The sequence below is a fragment of the Myodes glareolus genome, chromosome 4, assembly GCF_982192425.1.
Source record: "Myodes glareolus chromosome 4, mMyoGla1.1, whole genome shotgun sequence".
In the NCBI taxonomy this organism is placed as follows: Eukaryota; Metazoa; Chordata; class Mammalia; order Rodentia; family Cricetidae; genus Myodes; species Myodes glareolus.
The window spans coordinates 88,178,804-88,201,125 of record NC_142029.1 but is presented as its reverse complement, the minus strand read 5'-3'; the positions used below and the strand labels follow the sequence as shown (position 1 = coordinate 88,201,125).

The following is a 22,322-nucleotide window of genomic DNA, read 5'->3' as shown; positions in this document are numbered from 1 at the left end:
AGACTTACTCCAGCAGTAAATGGGAATGGATGCAGAGATCCACAGCTAGACATTCTGCAGATAGAAAGTCTAAATTGAATGTCTCCATCAAATCCCTCTCCTCAGACTTCAGGGAATCCCGTGGAAGCGAAGGTAGAAATAGTGTAAGAGTCAGAGGGCATGGAAGACACTAAGAAAATATGACCCTTTTAATCAACTAATTAAGGCTCATCTGAGCTCACAGTCTGAAGCAGCAAGCACATAGCCTATATGGGTCTATATCAGATCGTCTGGTGTAGCAGCAAGCACAGTGCCTACACAGGGTTACACCAGATCCTCTAGATATATATCATAGCTATTAGCTTAGTATTTTTATGGGCATCCTGATTTTGATAACAAGTAGGTCTCTGACTGTTTGCCTGCTCTTGGTACTCTTTTCCTCCAGTTGGGTTGCTTTGTCCAACTTTAATATAGAAGTTTTCTCTTCATCCTTTTACATTTTGTTTTATAATCTTTGGGTGTTCTCTCTTAGAAGCCTGTTCTTTTCTAATGAGATACAAAGGAAGTGGATCTGGAGGGCAAGAGGGTGAGGAGGAACTGGAAGGATTGGAGGGAAAGGAAATTACAGTCAGGATATATTATATGAGAAAAGAATATATTTTCAATAAAAAAGAAATTAAAAAACAAAACAAAATAAAACAATAGCAAAAAACTCAAAAGCCTTGTACTTTTGCCTCCCAACAATAGGCTGCCTGCTGATGGGCTGGCTCAATGAGAACATGCTGCACAACAGTTCCCAGTCAACCAACCATCCTAACTTTTTTCAAACCAACCAAACCCAAATTAGGGGAAGAAAATTCTTCAAAGACTTTGAGAACTCTAGACCTCTGGCTTCCTGAGTGACTTATCTGCTTCAGCGAACCTGCTATGTGTATATTTTCTCACCCAAATAAACACCTTTCTTGAAGAGTTGATTCTGTCATGGAAGTTCAAGTTTTCTCCTCTGCTATCTGTTGCACTAGAGATTTCCTGTCTTTTAGTTTTTAATTGGCAGATAAAGCAACTCTGATCAAAACCCTTACACTGCATTACTGATATGAGTGTCTTGGTCAATGTTGCTCTGTAATACAGAGGGTCATTCAAGCCTGCTACCATGGAAATTGCTTGCTTAGGGCTGTTTTTGCTGAGGTTGCCACCTTGGGCCTGCTCTGGCAGAGGTCACTGGCTCAGACCTGTTTCTGTAGATGTCCCTGGCCTGTGCCAGATCCACAGAGATCTCTGGCTCTGTCCCCCTCCTTTGCCGGCCCCAGGCTCAAGCTTGGGACTCTGGCTCAAGCATACTCCCTCTGCTGTCACTCACTTGTACCTGCTCCTGTGGAGTTTGCTGCCTCAGGCCTGTTCAGACAGAGGTCGTTGGCTCGGACCTGTTTCAGTAGATAGATGTCCTAGGTTTATTATTCTCTCTCTCTCTCTCTCTCTCTCTCTCTCTCTCTCTCTCTCTCTCTCTCTGTGTGTGTGTGTGTGACTATTGTGAATGATGAGTTTAGTATAGCTGATATCTATTAATTATGTCTTTGATTTCACTGATAGTTTACTGCAGTATGATATTAAGTAAATTCACTGAATTCCTATCTTCCTATAAAAAAGTTTTAATTTTGAAATTTTCATTTGTATTTTGTTGCCTCTGTATACTCTGTTGGAATATATTATTTATTAGCTTTTTCTCTTTTATGTAAACTAAGAATGTAATTTGAGTGGTTATTTTCAAGTCTGTACTTCTAATTCCAGGCTATACTGCTATGCATTTACTGAATATATTTTTACTTTTGGACCCTGGATCAATTTCTGTTACTTTATTGTATTTATAGTAAACTTCAATTTTCTGACATTGATGATTTGGGTATGTTTCAGGAGCCATGATCATTCCCTCCCCCATTATTATAACTGTGAAGTGTCAGAACGAATTGTTTCTAGAAAGAAAACACACAATTCTACAGGAGAAACAAACATTTCTGCTTCCTCAGGGAGTGGAACTCTGAGGTAATGGTCCTGGGGGAGCCTCTGTCTTTATAATCAGGCTTCCGAGATTTGCAAATCAGAATGACACTCTTACTCTGTTATTCACAGAGCAGGAGCTGTCTTCTTGGAAGCTGGAAGATTATTGGATAAACAACAATTGTAAGTCAGGGTTTTCAATACAAGATAAACCTGAGATCCTGAGCTTTGGCCTGGGAAGATGGTCCTGGGGTCTAAGGTGTTATCTTCTATTCATCAGGTCCTTATCTGCCCCAGAACACGTGTGTGAGAGACAGTAGGCAGAACATCTATCCCTGCTGTGAGCAAAGGAAGTCCATGCCTCTGTGATCCTGATCAGCTGTGAAACACAGGTTAGGAATGAGCATGTGTGGAACTGCCAGAACTCCCTTTCTTTCTATGGTCTGGAGGGTTTGTGACTTTGAGTACTCTGTGGCTCATCTGTAGAGTATAGATTGTTGTATAGTGTTACATATTCTTAGAGCCTTCCCCAGTACCCCTCAATGTGTGTTAGCCTAGAACATTATTACTAAATGTATGTGCAGTTGGGTTAAGAGACTGTGGGAAACAGTATTTCACTTTGTTACTGTGTTGACCAGGTTGTTTTCCGCCTGTTTGGATTCATTGCAGAGTAGAGATTCAGATTTCAATGATTGGTGTGGTGTGGGGGCTTGAGAATGGAGAACATGGTGAATGACTGACTTGTGATTCTAAAAGATATCCCCAATGCTCGTCCTCATATGGAGCATAAGTGTAGCTCTTTACTGTGTTCTGAAGTCACTTGGTAGTTCACAACTACCCACTTTAAATAGCTTAAACTTTCCTACTGGAGTTCACTTCTCCTTTGGATTCCATTTTCCTGAAGGGTACTTAGGTTTGTGAGGATGATGATGATGTTCCTTTTTATCCACTGGTCCTCTTTGTCATACAGGTCTTGCTCCTGAGAAGAATGACTACCAAGAATTCCTCTGTGACAGAGTTCATCCTTGCAGGCCTGACAGATCAGTCAGGATTCCTCATGCCCCTCTTCTTTTTGTTCCTAGGTTTCTATTTGATCACTGTGTTGGGTAACCTGGGTTTGATCACCCTGATTGGGCTGAATTCTCACTTGCACACCCCCATGTACTTCTTTCTCTTTAATCTTTCCTTAATAGATTCCTGTTACTCCTCCACTATCTCCCCAAAAATGTTGATGAGTTTTATTTCAAATAAGAACATTATCTCTCACTCAGGGTGTATGACACAGCTGTTTTTCTTCTGTTTCTTCGTAATCTCTGAGTCCTTCATTCTGTCAGCCATGGCATATGACCGTTATGTTGCCATCTGTCATCCCCTGATGTATATGATCACCATGTCTCCCAAGGTGTGTTTGCTCCTTTTGCTTGGTGTATATTTAATGGGCTTTGCTGGAGCCATGGCCCACACAATATCCATGGCGAGACTGACCTTCTGTGCTGACAACCTTGTCAACCACTACATGTGTGACATCCTTCCCCTTCTGGAACGCTCTTGCACCAGCACCTATGTGAATGAGCTGGTAGTCTTTATTTTTGTGAGCTTTGATATTGGTGTGCCTATTGTCACCATCTTCATTTCTTATGCCCTCATCCTCTCGAGCATTCTTCGCATGCATTCCACAGAGGGCAGGTCCAAGGCCTTCAGCACCTGCAGCTCCCACATGATTGTGGTTTGTCTTTTCTTTGGTTCTGGGGCTTTCATGTACCTCCAACCACCTTCCATTTTGTCACTTGACCAAGGAAAAGTGTCTTCCTTGTTCTATACCATCGTAGTACCAATGTTGAACCCTTTGATTTATAGCTTGAGAAATAAAGATGTTAAAGTTGCTTTGAGGAAAACCTTGGGCAAAAGAATATTTTTTTGAGGAGCTGTATCATGAGGTGCAGTGATATGAATGGTCAATGAATAGTATTCATATGGAAAGAACAGTGCTTTGATAAGAAGATGCAATGTTGGCATGAGGGGTTCAAGGTTTGATTAAATTTATCTTCTTGCACAAGACATTTCTGGCACTAGGGAATGAGCTTAGGTCTTCATGTATACTGGGCACTTGCTCTACAAATGAGCTGCAGTATTCCAGAGACAGAGTTTCAAGTCTTTACTGAAGAAGAGTTTAACATGGCTCTATTCTTCTTGACCTTTGACTATTTAAAATCTTTCCATATTTTTAATTTTATGCATATTTTATATTTCTGTAGACTACTTATTGTTGAAAAGGTATCAGAAGCAATTTAACTTATTATAAGTTATCAACTACTGGGGACTCAGATATATGCTGTTACTCAGGGAATAAAAACTACCAATTTCCACAAATCACTCAAATCTAGTTGGTTGGATTCTGTTTACTTTATAATTTTTATACTGTGTTTTCTTAAAGCATTATCATTCTTCTGATTTCTCTCTGACAACTTCAGCCACAAATTAAAATCTGATTCAATCCATGATAACACAATTCCTCAAAAATATTTTCCAACTGTATTATTATTGTTAAAAAAGACAAGAGAAGCAAACTTCATTAAGTCTGTCTTGTCCAAGAGAAAAGGAAAAATACTACTGTGTTGGTTCTTAGTGAGGCAGAACTGAGGCTGTGCGTGGAACTCTGTACCATAATTCTCTGCATTGGGACTTCCAGAGACTTAGTGTTTTTAAAGACAGTAAGTGTGAAATTATCTAAGACAAATGAGTAGAATTTAGACTTTTTTTTTGAAACAGAGTTTCTCTCTAGTTTTGGAGCCTGTCCTGGAACTAGCTCTTGTAGACCAGGCTGGTCTCAAACTCACAGAGATCAGCCTGCCTCTGCCTCCCGAGTGCTGGGATTAAAGGTGTGTGCCACCAGTGCCCAACAAATTTAGAGGATTTTTTTTTTTGGAGGGGGGAGAAGGTGAATTTAGGTAGTTGAGTCTTGATGGAGAAATCTGTTATTTGGGATAACCACGCAAGTTTCTGGGTGGTTTAAGGGCTCAGTGAATCATTTGGAGGATGCATTTATTTATCAAGGGAGCATCAAACTCCCTTGATTAGAAGAGATGATTTATTTGCATTGCATTTTAAGGACAAGCTAAACCTATTAGTGGTTGAGTGCTTTTACTTTTGATCTTGTTGTTTAGCATTTTTGGTGTCATGGTGGGATGACTTCTTTCTCCATGAGCACTAGAGCTAGATGAGTAGAAAGATGAATTTTAAAGCAATGAACAAAAACGTGTTTGGTTCTTGTACTACAATAAATTCAAACAATTTCTTCTGTCTCTTTCTTGAGCTATTTCCTTATTTAGGTAACAGGGTAAAAACAGGAAAAATCATTTAAATATCAGAACCCAGGTAAAATAGACCCTTGGATAGATTTGGCCTCTTGGTCTAATCCCTTTCCTGTGACAGCTTTCCTCAGCATAAAGAGATAGGGGTTTTGTAGATAAATGGCTCTGATGGGCTTGCTACTCTCTTGCTTGCCCAGTGAGATGGACTTTATTTCTTTTAAAAAGCAATTTTGAGATGCTGTGTTTTTGCTCCAGACTCATCATGACTATGGTGACCAACGAGTTCCTACAGGAGTTGATGAAAGCAGACTACTTAACACAAATATTGGGGAAACAGATGTCAAGACAGGAGAATGGCTTTGAGGCCACCCTGAGCTAAAATAGACGAGTAGGGGATCTGGACGTTTCTTACTCAACTGAATATGTAGGCTGCTTATTTTCTCAGCAGTCCTTGGTGCTCCTGTTGTCTCATTGGCACCTGCTGCACCAATGGGACATCAGTCGGCTGTTTGCCTCAGGTTAGTCAAATGTTCAAACTCAGCCTTCCTGCCTGTCTCTCATAGCCTTGTCCACAGACACTGTAATTAGACAATGGAGCGCCCTGCCCAGTATTGCTAATACCTGTGGAAGCTGACATCTGGATTTTGTACAGTGCTCTGGAATGATATTGCAGGGTGGAAGTCTTGAGGCAAAGGTTCTTACCTCCCATTTCATCTTCAGGATCCAGGATGGAAATGATGCTTATCTCCTTGCTGTGGTCATAGGAAGAGGTGGTGGGGCACTATTGAACCATCCCTGGGGAGTGTGGCGAGCCAGCTCAACAGCCAGGAAAGGAAGAAACCTTTATATAGCCCACATTTTCTTGGTAGAGGTTGTAAGTTTGCTGAGTTAGAATCTAAAGCAGTAGCTATAGCTGCTTATTTATATTTGTATGGCTTGAATTTTGGACAAAAAATAAATGCAAGTGAAGAAAGAAGGGAAGAAACTGTCAGTGATGTACTTATGTCCAGACTCATTATTTAGAAAACACAATTGCCCAGTAAACAATGTGTGATCAGGCAAAAGGATATGGATGTGAAGAATACTGTAATATTATAAATGATAAGGGAAATGCAGTTAAAATCACCATGCCTTTAGACATCCGATAGAACTGGATAAATTAAAGATACTGACAATACCAAGTACTAATCAGCACATGAGCACATTTATGGCTGATAAAAGTGCAAAATGGCAGAACCACTTTAAGAAACAATGGAAATAATGCTTTAAAGTTAAAATTAGATGTTCTATTTAATACAGAAAATCCACTTCTAAGTATTGACAAAAAACACAGTTGGAAGCATATATCTATAGAAACTTGTGTATGGACATTTATAGCAGCTTTATTTATCTTAGCCTTCAATTGCAAGCAATCCAAATATTCCCAAAGTGGTGAATTAACATGTGAATTTCAACATATTCATGCAAGAGAATACTCTTTAACAACAACCAGGGACAGATACACACAGGAAAGAATCTCAGCCACAACAAACCTCAAAACTTTATGCTGAGGGAAAAGAACTTCACATTAAAGTGCCTAGCCTATTTTCTCTGCTTCCCTCCTTGCAATGTAGAACTCAATAAAAATCAATAAAAAGTGGCTAACCTATTTCATATTTTTAAAAATAAGAAAACCTTATCTATTTAGTAATTGCTTAGGGCTGAAATGTGAGGTATGGCTTAGCTGCTTCCTCTTCTATAAAAGCGTTCTACCTTGGAGGGAAGCTCCATCAGGCACAAGATTTTCTAAGAGGAGGAGAAATACTCCATCCTGCACGGAGGCTCTTTCAAGAGCTTTGGAGAAGTTAAGAACTTTTCTTAGTTCTTAGTTCAGGAAGTTAAGAACTCAGTTGCTTCAGGAAGTCCCTGAAATCGACCTAGTTTTCTGGTCCCCTCCCTCCTCATATGCTTATAAGCAGTGAGCATCCTGGACAGACATTCTCAGACAAGCTGAACTGCCTAGAATAGGCTCAAACCTGGAAGAAAGAGTTAGACCAGGACACCAGCAAGGACCAGCTGAGCTGCGTGGAAGAGGCTCAGGCCAAATGTGCTGCGTGGAAGAGACACTCACCAAACTGTCAAGATGCCTGAGAATTGTACAGTGAGCCCCAGATTCCCAGCTTTCATGAATCACTCAGGCTGGGGTGGGTTTTGCTGATGAAGCTGTATATGAGTCATTCCTGCTCCTGCAATTCCTCATCCCTACTCCTGTAAGGAACACCAGTAAACTCATTGGTTCACCAAGTTGGATTTGTTAGTATTCTGATTTTGTCCTGCCATTGGTTCCCTAATCTGCAATGAGTAGACATTTGCTCATGTATCCCCTGAAATAGTGTCACACGACAGGCAAGGGGTAACTTATTACAGTACAGAACATTTAAAAGTATTTTTTAAAATGAGTTCTTCATATATTTTATGTCCAAGGTATTTTGTTTGCATGTATGTCTATGTGAAGGTGTCAGATAGTCTCGAACTGGAGTTACAGATAGTTGTGAGCTGCAATGTGGGTGCTGGGAAGCGAACCAGAGTCCTCAAGAAGAACAGTCAGTGCTCTTAACCTCTGAACCACCTCTCTAGCCTCTAGTATCAAACCTTTCAGAAAAATGAAACAGCACATCTTAATTGCATGGATTCATAATTTGTTAAAATTGCTGAACTGGTCACATAAATTATATTCATTTTCTTGAATTTCAATTATATATATAAGACATATTTAAGTATCCATTTTCAACTATGAGTAACCAAGGATAAGAAATACAAACATAAATTCTTGAAACTCAACATAACTGGTCTGAAGCATAAAAGTTGAGTTGTATTTCTGACCTTGGTAGGAGATGTAATATTTTGAATAGATAAGTCCCTCAAGCTAGTCCCAGGAGTCATAAGCCTTAAAATACTGCTATCTAGGAGGATCCTTTCTGACAATGTATAAAGACATACATACTGCCTCTCATTCATCAAAAAGTCAACCCAAATGGACCTGTCAGTCACCTGGATAAAAACCACATCCCCCAGGCAAAGCTATTTGTTTTAGAAGAAAAATACAAACGATCAACATGCTGAGAATAAAATAATTGTTGAATGTCCTACTCTGTGCAGGACATTATTATAACTCTTCCTCCTAAGCTTAGTGAACACTGAAGAGGGAGGGGGAAAAGAATGTACCAGCTGGAAGATGGGGAGGAGAGCTGTAAAACCCCATCTCCTGGACATGACACAGCTGCCACAGTCATGAAGTCACAACAACCGTGGTTATTTGCCCATGTTTTAGGAGCCCCCCACCTATTCTTTTTTTTTTAGAAAGTAATTTTATTAAATTATAAAAGTTTCCATTTACGCCCCTCTTCCCAACACCCTCCCACTCCCCCCACTCCCTCTCCTCCTCCCTCTTCCTCCTTAAGGGCAGTCAGGGTTTCCTGCCCTGTGGGAAGTTCAAGTTCCTCCCCCCTCCCTCCAGGTCCAGGAAGGTGAGTATCCAAAGAGACTGGATCCCCAAAATTTAGTATATGCAGAGGAAACAAGTCCCAGTGTCATTGTCAATGGCTTTTCAGAAAGACTCCGGGCCAGCCACATTCAGAGAATCTGGCCACATTCAGAGAATCTGGTTGGATCACGTCCTCGTTCAGTCCCAGTCCAACAGGCCTTGGTAAACTCTCATTAGATCAGTCCCCTTGTATCAGTGGGTGATCGCATCCCTCGCAGTCCTGATTTCCTTTTTCATTTTCTTCCTCCTTCTGCTCCTCATTTGGACCTTGGGGGGCTCAGTCCGGTGCTCCAATGTGAGTCTCCGTCTGTATCGCCATCCATCACCAGATGAAGGATCTATGGTGATAAGCAAAATATTCATCAGTATGCTTATGGGCCAAGGCCGGTTCAGGCACCCTCTCCTCTGTCCAGAGAACAATCTGGGGATCTCTCCTTGGACCTGGGATCCCATATATAATCAAGTCTCCTGTAAACCCTAAAATGACTCCCTTAGTTGAAATATATTCTTCCCTGATCCCATATCCATCCTTCCTCCCTCCCCCCCCATCCCGGTCCACCGAGCTTTCCCCATTCCTCCCCTACTCCCTTCTCTCTAACCCTCTCCCCTTCCAACAACCCTCCCCGCCCATGCACCCGAGGTTACCCGGGACTCTTGTCTATTTCCTCCCTCCTGGCGGATAGCTAAATAATCTTCATCAGGTTCATCTTCTTATTTAGCTTCTCTAGGATCACGAATAATAGGCTCAAAGACCTTTAATTATGGTTAGAATCCACTTATGAGTGAATACATACCATGTTCCTCTTTTTGGGTCTGGCTTACCTCACTCAGTAAAGCGTTTTCTATGTCCATCCATTTGCATGCAAAATTCAAGATGTCATTGTTTTTTACCGCTGAGTAAAACTCTAATGTGTATATGTTCCACACCTTTTTTAACCATTCTTCTATTGAGGGACACCTAGGCTGTTTCCAGGTTCTGGCTATTACAAATAGTGCTGCTATGAACATAGTTGAACAAATGCTTTTGTAGTATGTTAGGGAATCTCTAGGGTATATTCCCAAGAGTGGAATTGCTGGGTCCTGAGGGAGGTTGACTCCCAGTTTCCTGAGAAACCGCCACACTGATTTCCACAGTGGCTGAACAAGTTTGCATTCCCACCAACAATGGATGAGTGTTCCCCTCACCCCACATCCTCTCCAGCATAGGCTATCGTTGGTGTTTTTTACTTTAGCTATTTTGACAGGTGTAAGATGGTATCTCAAAGTGGTTTTGATTTGCATTTCCCTGATCGCTAAGGAGGTTGAGCATGACCTTAAGTGTCTTCTGGCCATTCGAAGTTCATCTGTTGTGAATTCTCTGTTCAGTTCAGTACCCCATTTTTTAATTGGGTTAATTAGTGTTTTAGTGTCTAGTTTCTTGAGTTCTTTGTATATTTTGGAGATCAGACCTTTGTCTGATGAGGGGTTGGTGAACCCCCCACCTATTCTTGAGGAACTGTCATGGTTACTGTTAATTATCATCTTAAAATGTAGGGATTCACCTAGGAGACCACATCTGTATCCTTCTGTGAGGTGTCATCTAGATTAAGGTTCCTTTAGAGTGTCTGAGAGACTGTTGTGAGTAGGTTAACCGAAGTGAGAAGGTCCATTTCCTTGGTGAGGATTCAGTCTGGCTGCAATGGAGAAAGTGAGCTGAGCGCCATGATGGCTTCCTGTTTCCAGACTGTGAGTGCCATGCCATGGCTGCTTCAGTCTCCTGTGTCTTGGACTTCCTTCCACACCAAGATCGGCTTTTCCTCTGAGTGTGAACCAAGATCAATCCTTCCGTTTAAAATTTTTTTCCAGAAGATTTTATCACAGGAACAGGAAAGTAATCAAGGCAGGAGCCAGAATAGAATTGCTCAGTATTTCTAAAATATTGGAGCTCATTTCTGAGTGTGTGTTTTTGGTCCTGTAGACAGTCTTATGTGTCCCACAGGGAGGATTACATGGGAATTTGTACCTGATTAGAGAGTTTTGCTTCATTGTTTTCTTTAAAGTGTATAGTTTCTTTGTATATATGAAAGGGTTAATTTAATTTATCAATTAGTTAAAATGTCTATGTTATGCTTAGGATAATTTCCCTGCTTCCACTCATTAACCTATATCGTCCTTTTAGGAAATTACACTTGTGGTTTTTGGGATTGTTCTGAGCAAACCTACCCATGAGACACTTTGTAGCTCAGTGATAATGTCTTTTGTGTCTTTTATGCTCCTTAATAAAAATAGATTTTACAGCATTTTTGTATTAATTACTACAACTCTGTTGTACTAACTAATACCCTTCTTGAACCTACATCCTTTAAAAACCAGCTCAGCTTTGAAGGGTCTTGTGCCCAGCAGCTCCCTAGTTCCTTTGCAGCAGCTTTTGCCACTTAGCTGACTGGACACTGAGCTGACTGAGAAAGAGAAAGGTTTCTTTCACAAATGCCTTGACTTTGACAGGCAGAAACTTTCAGTCAATCTAGCTCTGTAGCCAAAATTGCCTTTTTTTTTAAAAATAAATTAAAGTGAGAATAAAATGGTTGCTTATAAAAACTTTGATGAATTTTTTCAGAGAGTAAGAAAGGATCACAAGACTTACAGGTTTGTGATATAGATATTTATTACACAATATTTATGTGAAATTCCATTATAGTTAATGAGTTTTTGAATGTATCAATGATTATCAGTGGAAGTGTTAAAGTACAGCAAAGCTGTAAGACTTAGAACTTACTGTGAATAAAGTCTTGATCTAATTAGGACTTAAGAAACAAAATCATGAAATACTCAGCATCAAACTGAATTAAAGTAAGTGAAGCAAAGAGTATATGGGGAGATAAGAGCAAGAGAATGACTTTGCTCGAGGTTATTTTCAGTTTGCCCTTTCAGTTGTTAGTAACATAATTTATTCCCCTGCTCTGGAAATTTTCACCACCTTGTCCCTAACGTTTTATAAATACAGTTAATAATTGCTAAGTGAACATTCACTGGGGTATAATGTAATGTGTGCAAGCAACGGCAAATTATGATCCTTTTTAAGTGAGAGGGGCAGGTCTTGATTTGGTGAACTGACAGATTCATTCACTTAAATGTAGAATATAGTTTGGGTTTAATTTCAGATTTATTTACTTCAAGCATTTTGTTCTCAGCTGCAGGACTTGCTTTAAAATTTTTCTTTTGGTTGATTTCTTTCTTTGTTATTTATTTGTTGACAGTTTTGAACAATTTAGTCCTAGGCCATTAATTATTCTGGGGACTACTCTGTCTCTAAACCTCTCCCTAGAAGTGGTTTGTCACCTTGATTGCCTGTGTTCAGATGTGACCATGTGATCTCTTTTTCTTAGCCTTCACATGTACAGAGGTGGATGTCTGTGTTTTCCTCTATTGCTCTGCATTTTATTCTTTCAAGACTGTGTTTTCACTGGAGCTCACACTTTTGCTAGACTGGTTTGCCAGTAAACTGTGGGATCCACTTCTTTATGCCCTGGAGTTAGGGACATGCTCTGTCATGCCATTTTATCTGTGTGCTGCGTATTTCAGGGTCTTGTTCTCGTTTCCTTTCTGTAATAGTGATAAAGTACCCTGTCGAAAGCAACAACAGTTATGAAAAAGGAGCAAGCATTTAAAGTGAACTTGAAAAAGAGCAAGTAAGTATATGTATGGAAGGGCTTGTAGGATGGAAAGGGAAGTGAGAAATGACATAATTATAATTCCCAAAACCAAAAGAAATAATAAAAAGAAAATGTCACAATAAAATCTAATACTATGAATATTAATATAAATTTTAAAAATAAAATAGAAAGCATAATTACCATAAAAGGAATAAAGCTATTTAGTTGAGAAAGGATGTATTTTAACCTACAATTCGAAGTTAGAGTTCTTTATTGTGGGGAATCAAGAGCAGAGGGAAATGAGTGCTCACTTGCTTGCTTGCCTGAGTTCAGCTTCATTTCTCCACTCTTAACAGGACTCCTTGTTTAGGGAATGGTGCCACCCACAATGGCCTGGGTCTTCCCCACATCATTTAACTTAATTAAGATAATATCCCACAGACATGCCCACAGGCCAACTCAATGCAGATAAACCTTCATAAATATTCTGTAATGTCATTCCATTTGTATTTTAATAAATAAAGCTTTCTTGAAGATCAGAAAAGTAAAACAGCTAACCTGGCCAGCCTTACAGACCAGGCAGCAATGACACACACCTTTAATCCCAGAAGCCACAGTGACACACACACACACACACTTTTAATCCCAGTAGTCACACTAACTTGCCATAGAAACCAGGGGGTAGTGGTGCACGTCCTTAATCCAAAAACTAGAGAGGGTTATAAAACAGGAGGTGACAACTCTCAGTCTCCTTCTCATTCTGAGATTCCTGGAGGAAGGATCACCATTTCAGACTGAGGTAGAGGTAGGAGCCAGTGGCTGACTGTTTTGCTTTCCTGGCCTTTGGATTGGATCCCCATTTCTGTATCTGAGTTTTTTTTTATTAATTATTCTACAATACTCACTTCCCAGTTTGAGTAAAGTTGACAATGAAAGGTAGCCATGGCAGTCCTCATGTTGGCATAGCAACCCTTGATCCACTGAGGCATCTCCCCAGTCCTTTCATTTCAATTTCAATGACTAATACTAATTCTTAGATCACACAATATACTTTACACAATAAGTTAGTTATAATATATATACATGTATAAACACACAAACAGATATAGATACACATGTGTATATATGTAAGTTATAAGACAGTTATGAAAGGTTAAAAGTGCCCCAGCAGAGGTCAAGAGATATCAAGGATGTCCGAGAGGCAGAAAGGGGAAGATGACTGAGATGCAGAGTCTTTCTGTGGGGCCATGGGATAGATAACTAACCCTGCTTGGCGGTACTGCTGCTTCTGTAATTGAGTCAAGTTTGAGTGTCAGAGCTGAGCTTCAAGAATGAGGTGTAGTAAAGTCTGTAGAGGTGAAGGGCAAGACCATGTAGGTGAATGAATGGGTGGACTGACTGATGGTGAACACATAGATAGGAACTGACAGAGTTCAAATTGATGGCAATTTGAGCGGTCCAAGTGAATAGCAGGGGCTGAGTTGAACTGAAGACCCTTTGGTAGCCAGGAGTTCTTGCCTGTAGATCCCTTGATAGAAACCCAAACACCCTCACCCACCTACACACACATGCACACTTACACACCCCCCCACACCTACACACACACACGCACACACCTACACACACACACGCACACACACACACACACACACACACACACACACACTGGGTGGTCAGATGACAGGCTTGTAGGACCATCATTGCAGCTTCAACTGTTCTCCCCTTTGTGGGGTCCAGGTGAGTGCATTGCACTTTTTCCTCAGTTTGGTATTTCTGATATATTATTACGTCTGTTTTTTTCTAATAGGATTTTAGTGTGTTCATGTGTTTCCACAGTCACAATCCACTTTGACTAAGTCAGTGCTGGCATGTATATGGGGTCTTCCACTGGAGCGTGGGCAAATAATTCTCCTTTCTGTGATAGCCATATGCTGCCAGTGTAACATGATGGGGACTGCTTGTTGGGGTTTATGTCCTGCTTAGTTCCCCACAGTCATTTAGTTCCAGAGAAAATCACACAGAGAGTCTACATTAGGTTATAAACTGATTGGCCCATTAGCTCGGGCTACTTATTAGCTCTTGTAGCTTATATTAACCCATTATTATTATCTATGTTAGCCACATGTCTTGGTACCTCTCTCAGCGGGGCAGCTCACATCTTGCTTCTTTGGTGATCTGGGCAGAACTGTGGAGGTAGCTTCCTGCTTCCCAGAATACTCGTGTTCTCATTGCCCCGTCTCTACTTCCTGTCTGGTTGACCCACCTATACTTCCTGCCTGGCCATTCAGCATTTATTTAAAACATGATTGACAGAATACGGATAATTCTCCCTCACCACTGCCAGTAGTTCCTCAATAATGGATGGGAACTGTGACTCCCATTCATTTCAAAATGTTGAATGCTTGATTTTATGCAGGACTTGTGAAGATAATCGTGGGCCCTGGAAGCTCTTGAGTACAGCAGTCATTTCATACCCAAAAGACAGCATCTCATACTGCTTCTGCCCATCCTCTGGCTCTTACACTGTCTCTGCCTGCTCTCCTGTGATGTTCCCCAAACCTTTAGGTGGGGATTGACATAGATGTCCCATTTATGGCCAAGTGCTCTAGGTCACTGATTTTGAACCCTTAGACATTTATGGGAGTCTGCATGAACTGTTGCCAACTGTAAAATAAAGCTTCTCTGACCAAGGTTCAGAGCAGTACTAAGTTTTAAAAGGCAGTTTGACAACATGACCATTAACAAACACTAGGTGCTTTGATCTCCTGAGTAATGGGCTTTGGGCCAGGCTTACAGTGACCAACTGTGAATTCTTTTCCATTGAGCAGGCCTCTAATCTCAACGGAATGCGGTTGGATATAGCAAATCCCAGCATTACAAAAACTAGAGAACAGAGAGGAAGCTTTATTTGTAATATTTCAAGACGTATCTATCAGAATACCAGGTATTCCAGGCTGGCCTGAAACTCACTGTATGGCAGCAGATGGTGTTGATGTTCTTACAGTCCTGTTCTACCCACCGGTGCTGAGAGGACAGGTGAACGACACCATCATCAGGCTGTTTTACTCACTGGGTAAAATCTTTGGAAGTAAAACAATCAAAATATATAATCTGCAAAGATAATAGTAATAATAAATGACTGTTCTGTGTCTCCTATGTGGCAGGGTCTCATTTATTTATTTATTTTTAAATCTTTAACTTATTATTATTATTTTGATTTCACATTATGCATCCTGATCCTACTTATCTCCCCATCCCCTTGCTTCTGCCCTCTGTCCTTGTAACCTCTCCCAACCCAAAACAAAACAAAATTAAGAAAAAACCCACAACCTCTCCCCACCCAAAACAAAACAAAATAATAATAATAAAAAAGAAAACCCAACTAACCAAACAAAAAATCTTGGCATGGAGGCTGTAGTGTGGTCTCATGATTTCCACACTATATCCTTTAGTCCTTACTTCTTTACTTGCAAGTATTTGTTGTAATGTATCGTTTGTCTAGTTTGAGACCTCTGGTTTCGGTTACCCTATCAATACTGAGCCCTTGCTGGGACTGCTCTTGGATAACCTGTTATTCTATGTCTTGAAGACCCTTTAGCTTTGAATCTGCTGGTTTGGCCCCTTCATATACTCCAGCAGTTCATAGATGAGAAGGATGTTGGCTTGGGCCAATTCCCAGCCCTGGTTCTGGGTCTGGGTGATAGCTGAGTTGGTCAGTTGCCCCAGCTTGCCTCCATCTTCCCCATCCAGGTGAACACTCCAGCCCCACCTCTGCTAGTTCACACAGTGTATCAGGCACCAAGGAGCAGGGCCGCTTCCCCTGCTCTCACATCCTTGGGTCCAGTGCACCCACATTCACATCACCACGGCCAGCTTTACTCTTGTGCCCAGGGGAGGTGCAGGGTTCACTCTCTTGATTGCTGCAATCGGTGAGGGGCAGAGCCAGCTTTTCTGTTTTTATGCCCTTGAGGCCAACTCTACTGCCCTCCCCAGGTGGCAGGTGGTGGGAGGCATATTTCCCTCAACTGTTATCACTGTGTGGCACATGAGGGAGAGAGCGACGGAGGTTTTATTCTTTCATATACACAGGACCAGCTCACCTGTGCCCCTGGCAGCAGGGTCAGCTCAACACAAAACCCCATTGCTGCATCAGGGCCATGGACCAAGACATGGCCCTTGGTAGCAGCCCAGGCCTGGGAATGGTTCCAGGTGGCAAGCAGGTCCTCCATGTCAGCCAGTTCCTCATCTCTTCAGATCTGCATCTCTCCCCAGTACACGAAATGTTCTACCTCCCTTCTCATCTCCCCACCCTGTACTCACTTACCATAATGGTGCCTGACTAGAGTGGGGGCGCTGTGACCATCCTTCACTGCCTTCAGACTTGGAAGCACGGAGAAGCTCGTGGTTGATTCTGCTTCATTTATTTACTAAAATGTCCTCTGCATTTTGTTTTTTTCCCCTCCATTTTCACATCAAAATTAGGAACTCATAGAAAGGATAAACAAATTTCTCAGGATCACACAGTTGGCGAGCAGAGCAGAAAAGCCAGATTTGTGCTGAGAAATAAGATTTCTAAACTCATTTTTAAAATACTTATTTGGGATACAGAAGGAGCAAGTAACAATTTTTCTGGGTTAATAAATATGATAACACACATTGATTATAGCCCAATAATAAAGGGAGTGCCTACTGAGAAATCTGCTTTAAAGGGGGAATGTTGTGTTCTTCTTTGTATCCATGTTCTTAGAATGACTAACAGATGGACTTTTAGAATTTTCCAGACAAAATTTGATTACTTATGAAAGGACATAAGTGAAAGTCCTTGAACTTAATCCACCAACGTGAGTGCTTTCCATATGGAGATATTATTGAAGTCACAGAACAAATGACAGGTGCTTATTAAGGCATTTTGCACATTTGGGAGTCATTGAGGATGGACTCTCTCCCTCAGGTTAACTTTGGGTTCTGTCTCCCATTTCCTTGGTAACTCACTACTTTGAAGAATGGGAAAATACCACAATTTCACTCCTTTGAGTTTGAAATATCATGTGAAGGAGGGAGGAAGCATCATTATCACTTCCTCCCCCATTTAGATTTAAAATACTACGTGAAAATGGGGACGTGGAGGTAGCAGGAATTTGCTGAAGCCCAGTATGGAAAGGTTGTTTTTTTTCCTGATTAAGCATGGATATTTTATAGACTTAATAGTATTTGAAAAATTTTCTTTAATTCTTTTACATATTCTATTATGTGATATTGGTCACAAGAATGGGATTTGAGTTCTACCTCAGTCCCTTGTTGGAGAAAAGCCAATCTAAATACCTCAAGACTACATGATTTCAATGACATGCTGTTGTCTCCTCACATGAGTTCATCTAGATGGGCCTGTCGATCATGTACACAAGAAAACACCCCTTGGAAACCTGTAACTTCAATAAATATGGTATATCTGAAAATGTGATGAAAAGGTAAATGGAATAACTATCCTGTTAATGATGTAACAGCATCAATTCTACCTCCAAAAGCCCTCCCACTTCACTAAAGTTGCTTCTGTCTTCTCTGATTATTTTTTTGAGGTCTAACTCTGAAAGCATACTTTATTTTTATTTTTCCTCTTGGTATCTTTTTGAAGAAACAGTTTGGCAACATTTTATGGAATTAACACTTTGTTCTGTGACCCAGAAATTTCACATCTGGATAGTTACCCTAGAGGAAACATATATTCACACAACATCTTGCTTATTTATTTATTATTTTTGTTTTCTGAGGTAGGACTTTATTCTGTAGCCAAAAATCTAATTTTGTTTGCTCTATGTGGTGATTAACACTGCAAACGTATCTAGAATCACTTGGTAGACAGCCTCTGGCATGTCTGTGAGCGATTGTCTGGATTACAGTACTTGAGACGGGAAGTCTTACTTTAAGTGTGAGCAGATTAATTCTAGTTATTTTCCCAGAAACTCTCTGAGGTGTAGCCATGGTAGTGAAGTCCTATCTGGCACTATCTCCTTTTTCTGACCAAGTTTGTGCTATTTTTTCTTCTTTGTTTCTCTTTTATGAGAACAATTTCTTTTCCTCACAAAATATACCCGAATTATACTTTTGCCTCTCTTTACTCCCAGTTCCACCTTCCCTCCCCTCCCATCAGGATCTATCTCCTTTTCTTCTCTCATTAGAAAACAGGCTTCTAAGGGTAGATAATAGAGTGTAGTATAATATAATAGTACAATATAATACAATAAAACTGACACATGGAAGTAGGATAGAACAAACTGAAGGCAAAGAGCCCAAGTACAGGCATCAGAAACAGACATAGATACAGAGACCCACTCATTCGCATGCTCAGGAATCCCACAACAACACGGAACTGTAAGCCATAATTGTCAGTAGCATTTATCACAAGCTATTGCAGGCCATGACAGAATTATAGCTTACACTAAAAACTGTTGCTTCCTTTTGTAATTTCACTTGTGCAATAACAGCTATGAATCTCCCCATTACCATGATTGTCATACAATATGCACATGTAATCAGTCTTAACGGCATGCATATTCATGTATGGTCAAATAGATGACTTTTCATTTAGGATTTAGTTTTGATATTTAGAATATATACTGGGACACCCTTCATAACTAGTTCTATTGTCCCATGATGACTGCAGACACCTAAAAGCCTGCCTTGCTAACTACACATAATTATCCTGTTTTTACCTCAGAACAAGTTCAACTAGACTAAAGTTATTATTATTATTTTACCAAAAAACTTTACAGCTTACACAAGGTCAGGGTCACAGATGTCTACCTAGGTTACTATGAAAAAGAATGTTCATTCTCCACTTGCCAGTCTACTAGCAATGGATCTGTGTTTCAAAATTGTCATTGGGCACTGTGCAACCCCCACCCCATCTCATCAAGGTTTTGCTCCTATGTAATTGGACCCTTGTGTAGCCTTGGTGAGTGGCTCAACTCCTTATCGCTTCAAGGCTCCTGTAGCAGAAGAACTTTTAGAATAGAAGAAGAAGTATGGGGAAGCTAAAAGTGAACAGGATTATTAGAGTAGAAACAGAGCAATAAAGAGCACTTGAAATGAAGAGCAATAGCCTGTCTGTGTGGAAGTTACTATAAAAATCCTTTCACTATTGAGAATCATTTCACCTTTGGGATGCTGAGTAGGGGCTGGAGCCATCTTGTAGGCCCTACACATTGTATTTATGTAAAGGATCTGAAGGCTAAAACGAGAGAAAAATATATAAATAAAAAATTAAAAAATTCAAAACAGAAATGCCCTGAGATGACAGTATGAGACATAGAACCCCCAATGATGCTGTTGAGTTCATTGTCTCTTGATCATTTATTGCTAGGCATGCAGCTCATACTCAGAGTGGTATCTTTCCCCAGTGAGACTCCCTTGGAGAAAACTAAATTTTCATTTGCAAGTGGTTATCAATTGGAGATAGCATCTGGCTTGGGGATAGGGTGCGTGTTAATTCCTCCTTTCAGCTCTAGACACAGTCTGGGGCAGATCTGTGCAGGTCCTATCTGACTGCACCCAGATAGCTTGGCCATCCTCACTCCTCCTGACCGACAGATGAACTTCCTTGTACCCTGTATTTGACAAGGTTGTTTGTGTTTTTTCTGGTGTGTGGTGTTCTGCAGCAGTGTTCTTCCATACATGATGCCCTGACCTTGACCTCAGGTTCTGGCTGCTCAGCATGGCTAGGGCCAGCTGCCTAAAGATACAAAAGACTTAAGCTTGGGGACAATAAAGGCCGTTTTTCCTTCTGCATCGAAGCTTCCCTCCATGTCTGAATTTCAGCTCCCCCCCCCCCCGCCCAAGTCTTGGCATCCAAAGCTGTGCTGGTGCGGGCGGCATCTATGCATGCTACCTTAGTCTCCATGAGTTCATATGTGCACCCATGCTGTTGATTTAGAGGGCCTTCTTTTCTCGGTGTTCTCTATTCCCTCTGGCTGTTACACTCTTTCTGCCTCTATGTCAGAGTTCCCTGAGCTCTGAGGGGGGGAATTTTATGGGAACATCCCACTTAGGGCTGAGTGTCCCAAGGTCTCTCACTCTGCAAAATATCTGGCTGTGTACATCTCTGTGTTTGCTCCCATCTGCTGCAGGAGAGAATTTCTCTAATGATGACTGATCAAGGCACTGATCAATGAGCATACCAGAGTGCTACTAGGAGTCATTCTATTGCTTCCCTTTTTCACTTTGGAAAGGTAGCATTTGTTTTTCCTCTAGGTCACTGGGCTATCTAGTCTCAGGTCCTTGATTATCCAAGGAGTGTTGGGTAAGGGATTCATCTCATGGAGTGGCCTTAAGCCAAGTCAGATCTTGGTTGTTTACTTCCATAAGCTTTGTGCCACCATTGCACTAGCATATCTCGTAGGCAGGACTTCATCATAGAGCAAATGGTTTTGGCTGGGCTGGTATTTACGTTTCTTCTTTGGTAGGACGTAACTTCCTGTACTAAACATGCTAGAATGTCGGGGTGAAGGCTGCATGTAGCTCGCACTTCTTACGCAAACTGGAACCTTATACTGTTCAGTACGTGGCTCTGAACTATACTTGCCATCCGTGGTCCTCCAAACACCTAAGACCTGATATATATGAGCATATATGATAAAACCTATTGTATGCAAAACATCTTATGTTCTACAATGTTGAAATAATAAGCAGTTTAAACCAGAAATTAATAAAAGAAGAAAGTCAGTTTCCTGACACTCAAGCTTTGGAAGCTGGAGATATTGAAAAAAAAAAAAGAAGAAAAGAAAATGTCAACATAGTTGTTTTTTGCTTACTGCTTGCACTGGAACAAGTCATTAGGTAACATGGTTTTAGAGAAGCCTGTCTAAGATTCATTTGGAAATGAAGTTGTCATGGTAACTGTCTCTGAAGCAACAGACAAAATTTCCCCAGAGCTTCCAGAGAACCTCCAACGTCTTCTTTGCACTTGGATCCAAGCAGCCTGCCTTATGGGCTTATTTTAATTTTGTTTTAATGAATTGCCTTTTCCTTTCTTTTTCGGAATGCGATTGGAATCCATCAGACTCACTCTGGGATGTGGGCAATTCTGTGTGTTTGACTGATGAAGGATTGTCATTGCCACTGTTAAGCCGAGGGTGAGCAGGTTCTCACTGTTGATACATATGGCCTCAAAAACTGCTCTGGCTTGTGTGCTGTGATGTCAGATGTGCTATTCTAGAAGATGGACCTCTGCTCCTATAAAGGTTTGCCAACATCCCGAGGACCATTTCTGTCATTCTTTTGCAGCAAACCCCTACTTCACATTGTAGCTCAAATTTCCCTAAATTCAGAGATTTGTTTCATGGCTGTGTAATCAGTCATCCATAAATATATACACACCCAGAACAGCAACAACAAAGCCAAGTTTCCACAGAAAGGTTTACTAGGCCATACATACATATATATATATATATATATATATATATATATATATATATATATATATGAAATCACGTCTTTAAAATGGTTTTGACACTATGTGCAGCTCGTGAAGGCAACCTGGAGACAGAGTTGGGTGCTGTTAGTAATGTACCCCAAGTTTAAGGAGCTTAGTGGGATTGACTCAAGATTCTGTATTGTATTTCTGAGTGCTCCATTCTTTTAAGCAGGGAATGACAGATCTTCCTTATGAAGTTGTTGTGAACAGTAAGTAGTACAGAATAATTTGTATATTGCCATTGGTTCCCATTAGTATTTTGTTTTTAGTTGTTCATGTAAAGATACAATTTGAATGGGCAAACAGATTAAGAACTACATGATGTATTACCAAGGGTGTATTTGCATGTGTGTATGTTGGGGACAGACTGCCAATGATGGACCTGTGAGCCCGCTACTACTAGGTCTCACTGA

At 40.7% G+C, this 22,322-nt stretch overlaps 1 protein-coding gene across 1 annotated transcript; it reads left to right on the top strand.

The window, feature by feature from the left end:
- Positions 1-2,929: 2,929 nt before the first annotated feature.
- LOC125409935 (olfactory receptor 8B8-like) lies at positions 2,930-3,895 on the top strand. The gene has a single exon (XM_048449102.3). The coding sequence runs from the start codon at positions 2,963-2,965 to the stop codon at positions 3,893-3,895; it is 933 nt and encodes a 310-aa protein (XP_048305059.1). The 5' UTR covers positions 2,930-2,962.
- Positions 3,896-22,322: the final 18,427 nt, after the last annotated feature.

Bases quoted from the DNA above. Each gene is read 5' to 3' on its own strand.
- LOC125409935 (XM_048449102.3), top strand. From the start codon at position 2,963: ATGACTACCAAGAATTCCTCTGTGACAGAGTTCATCCTTGCAGGCCTG.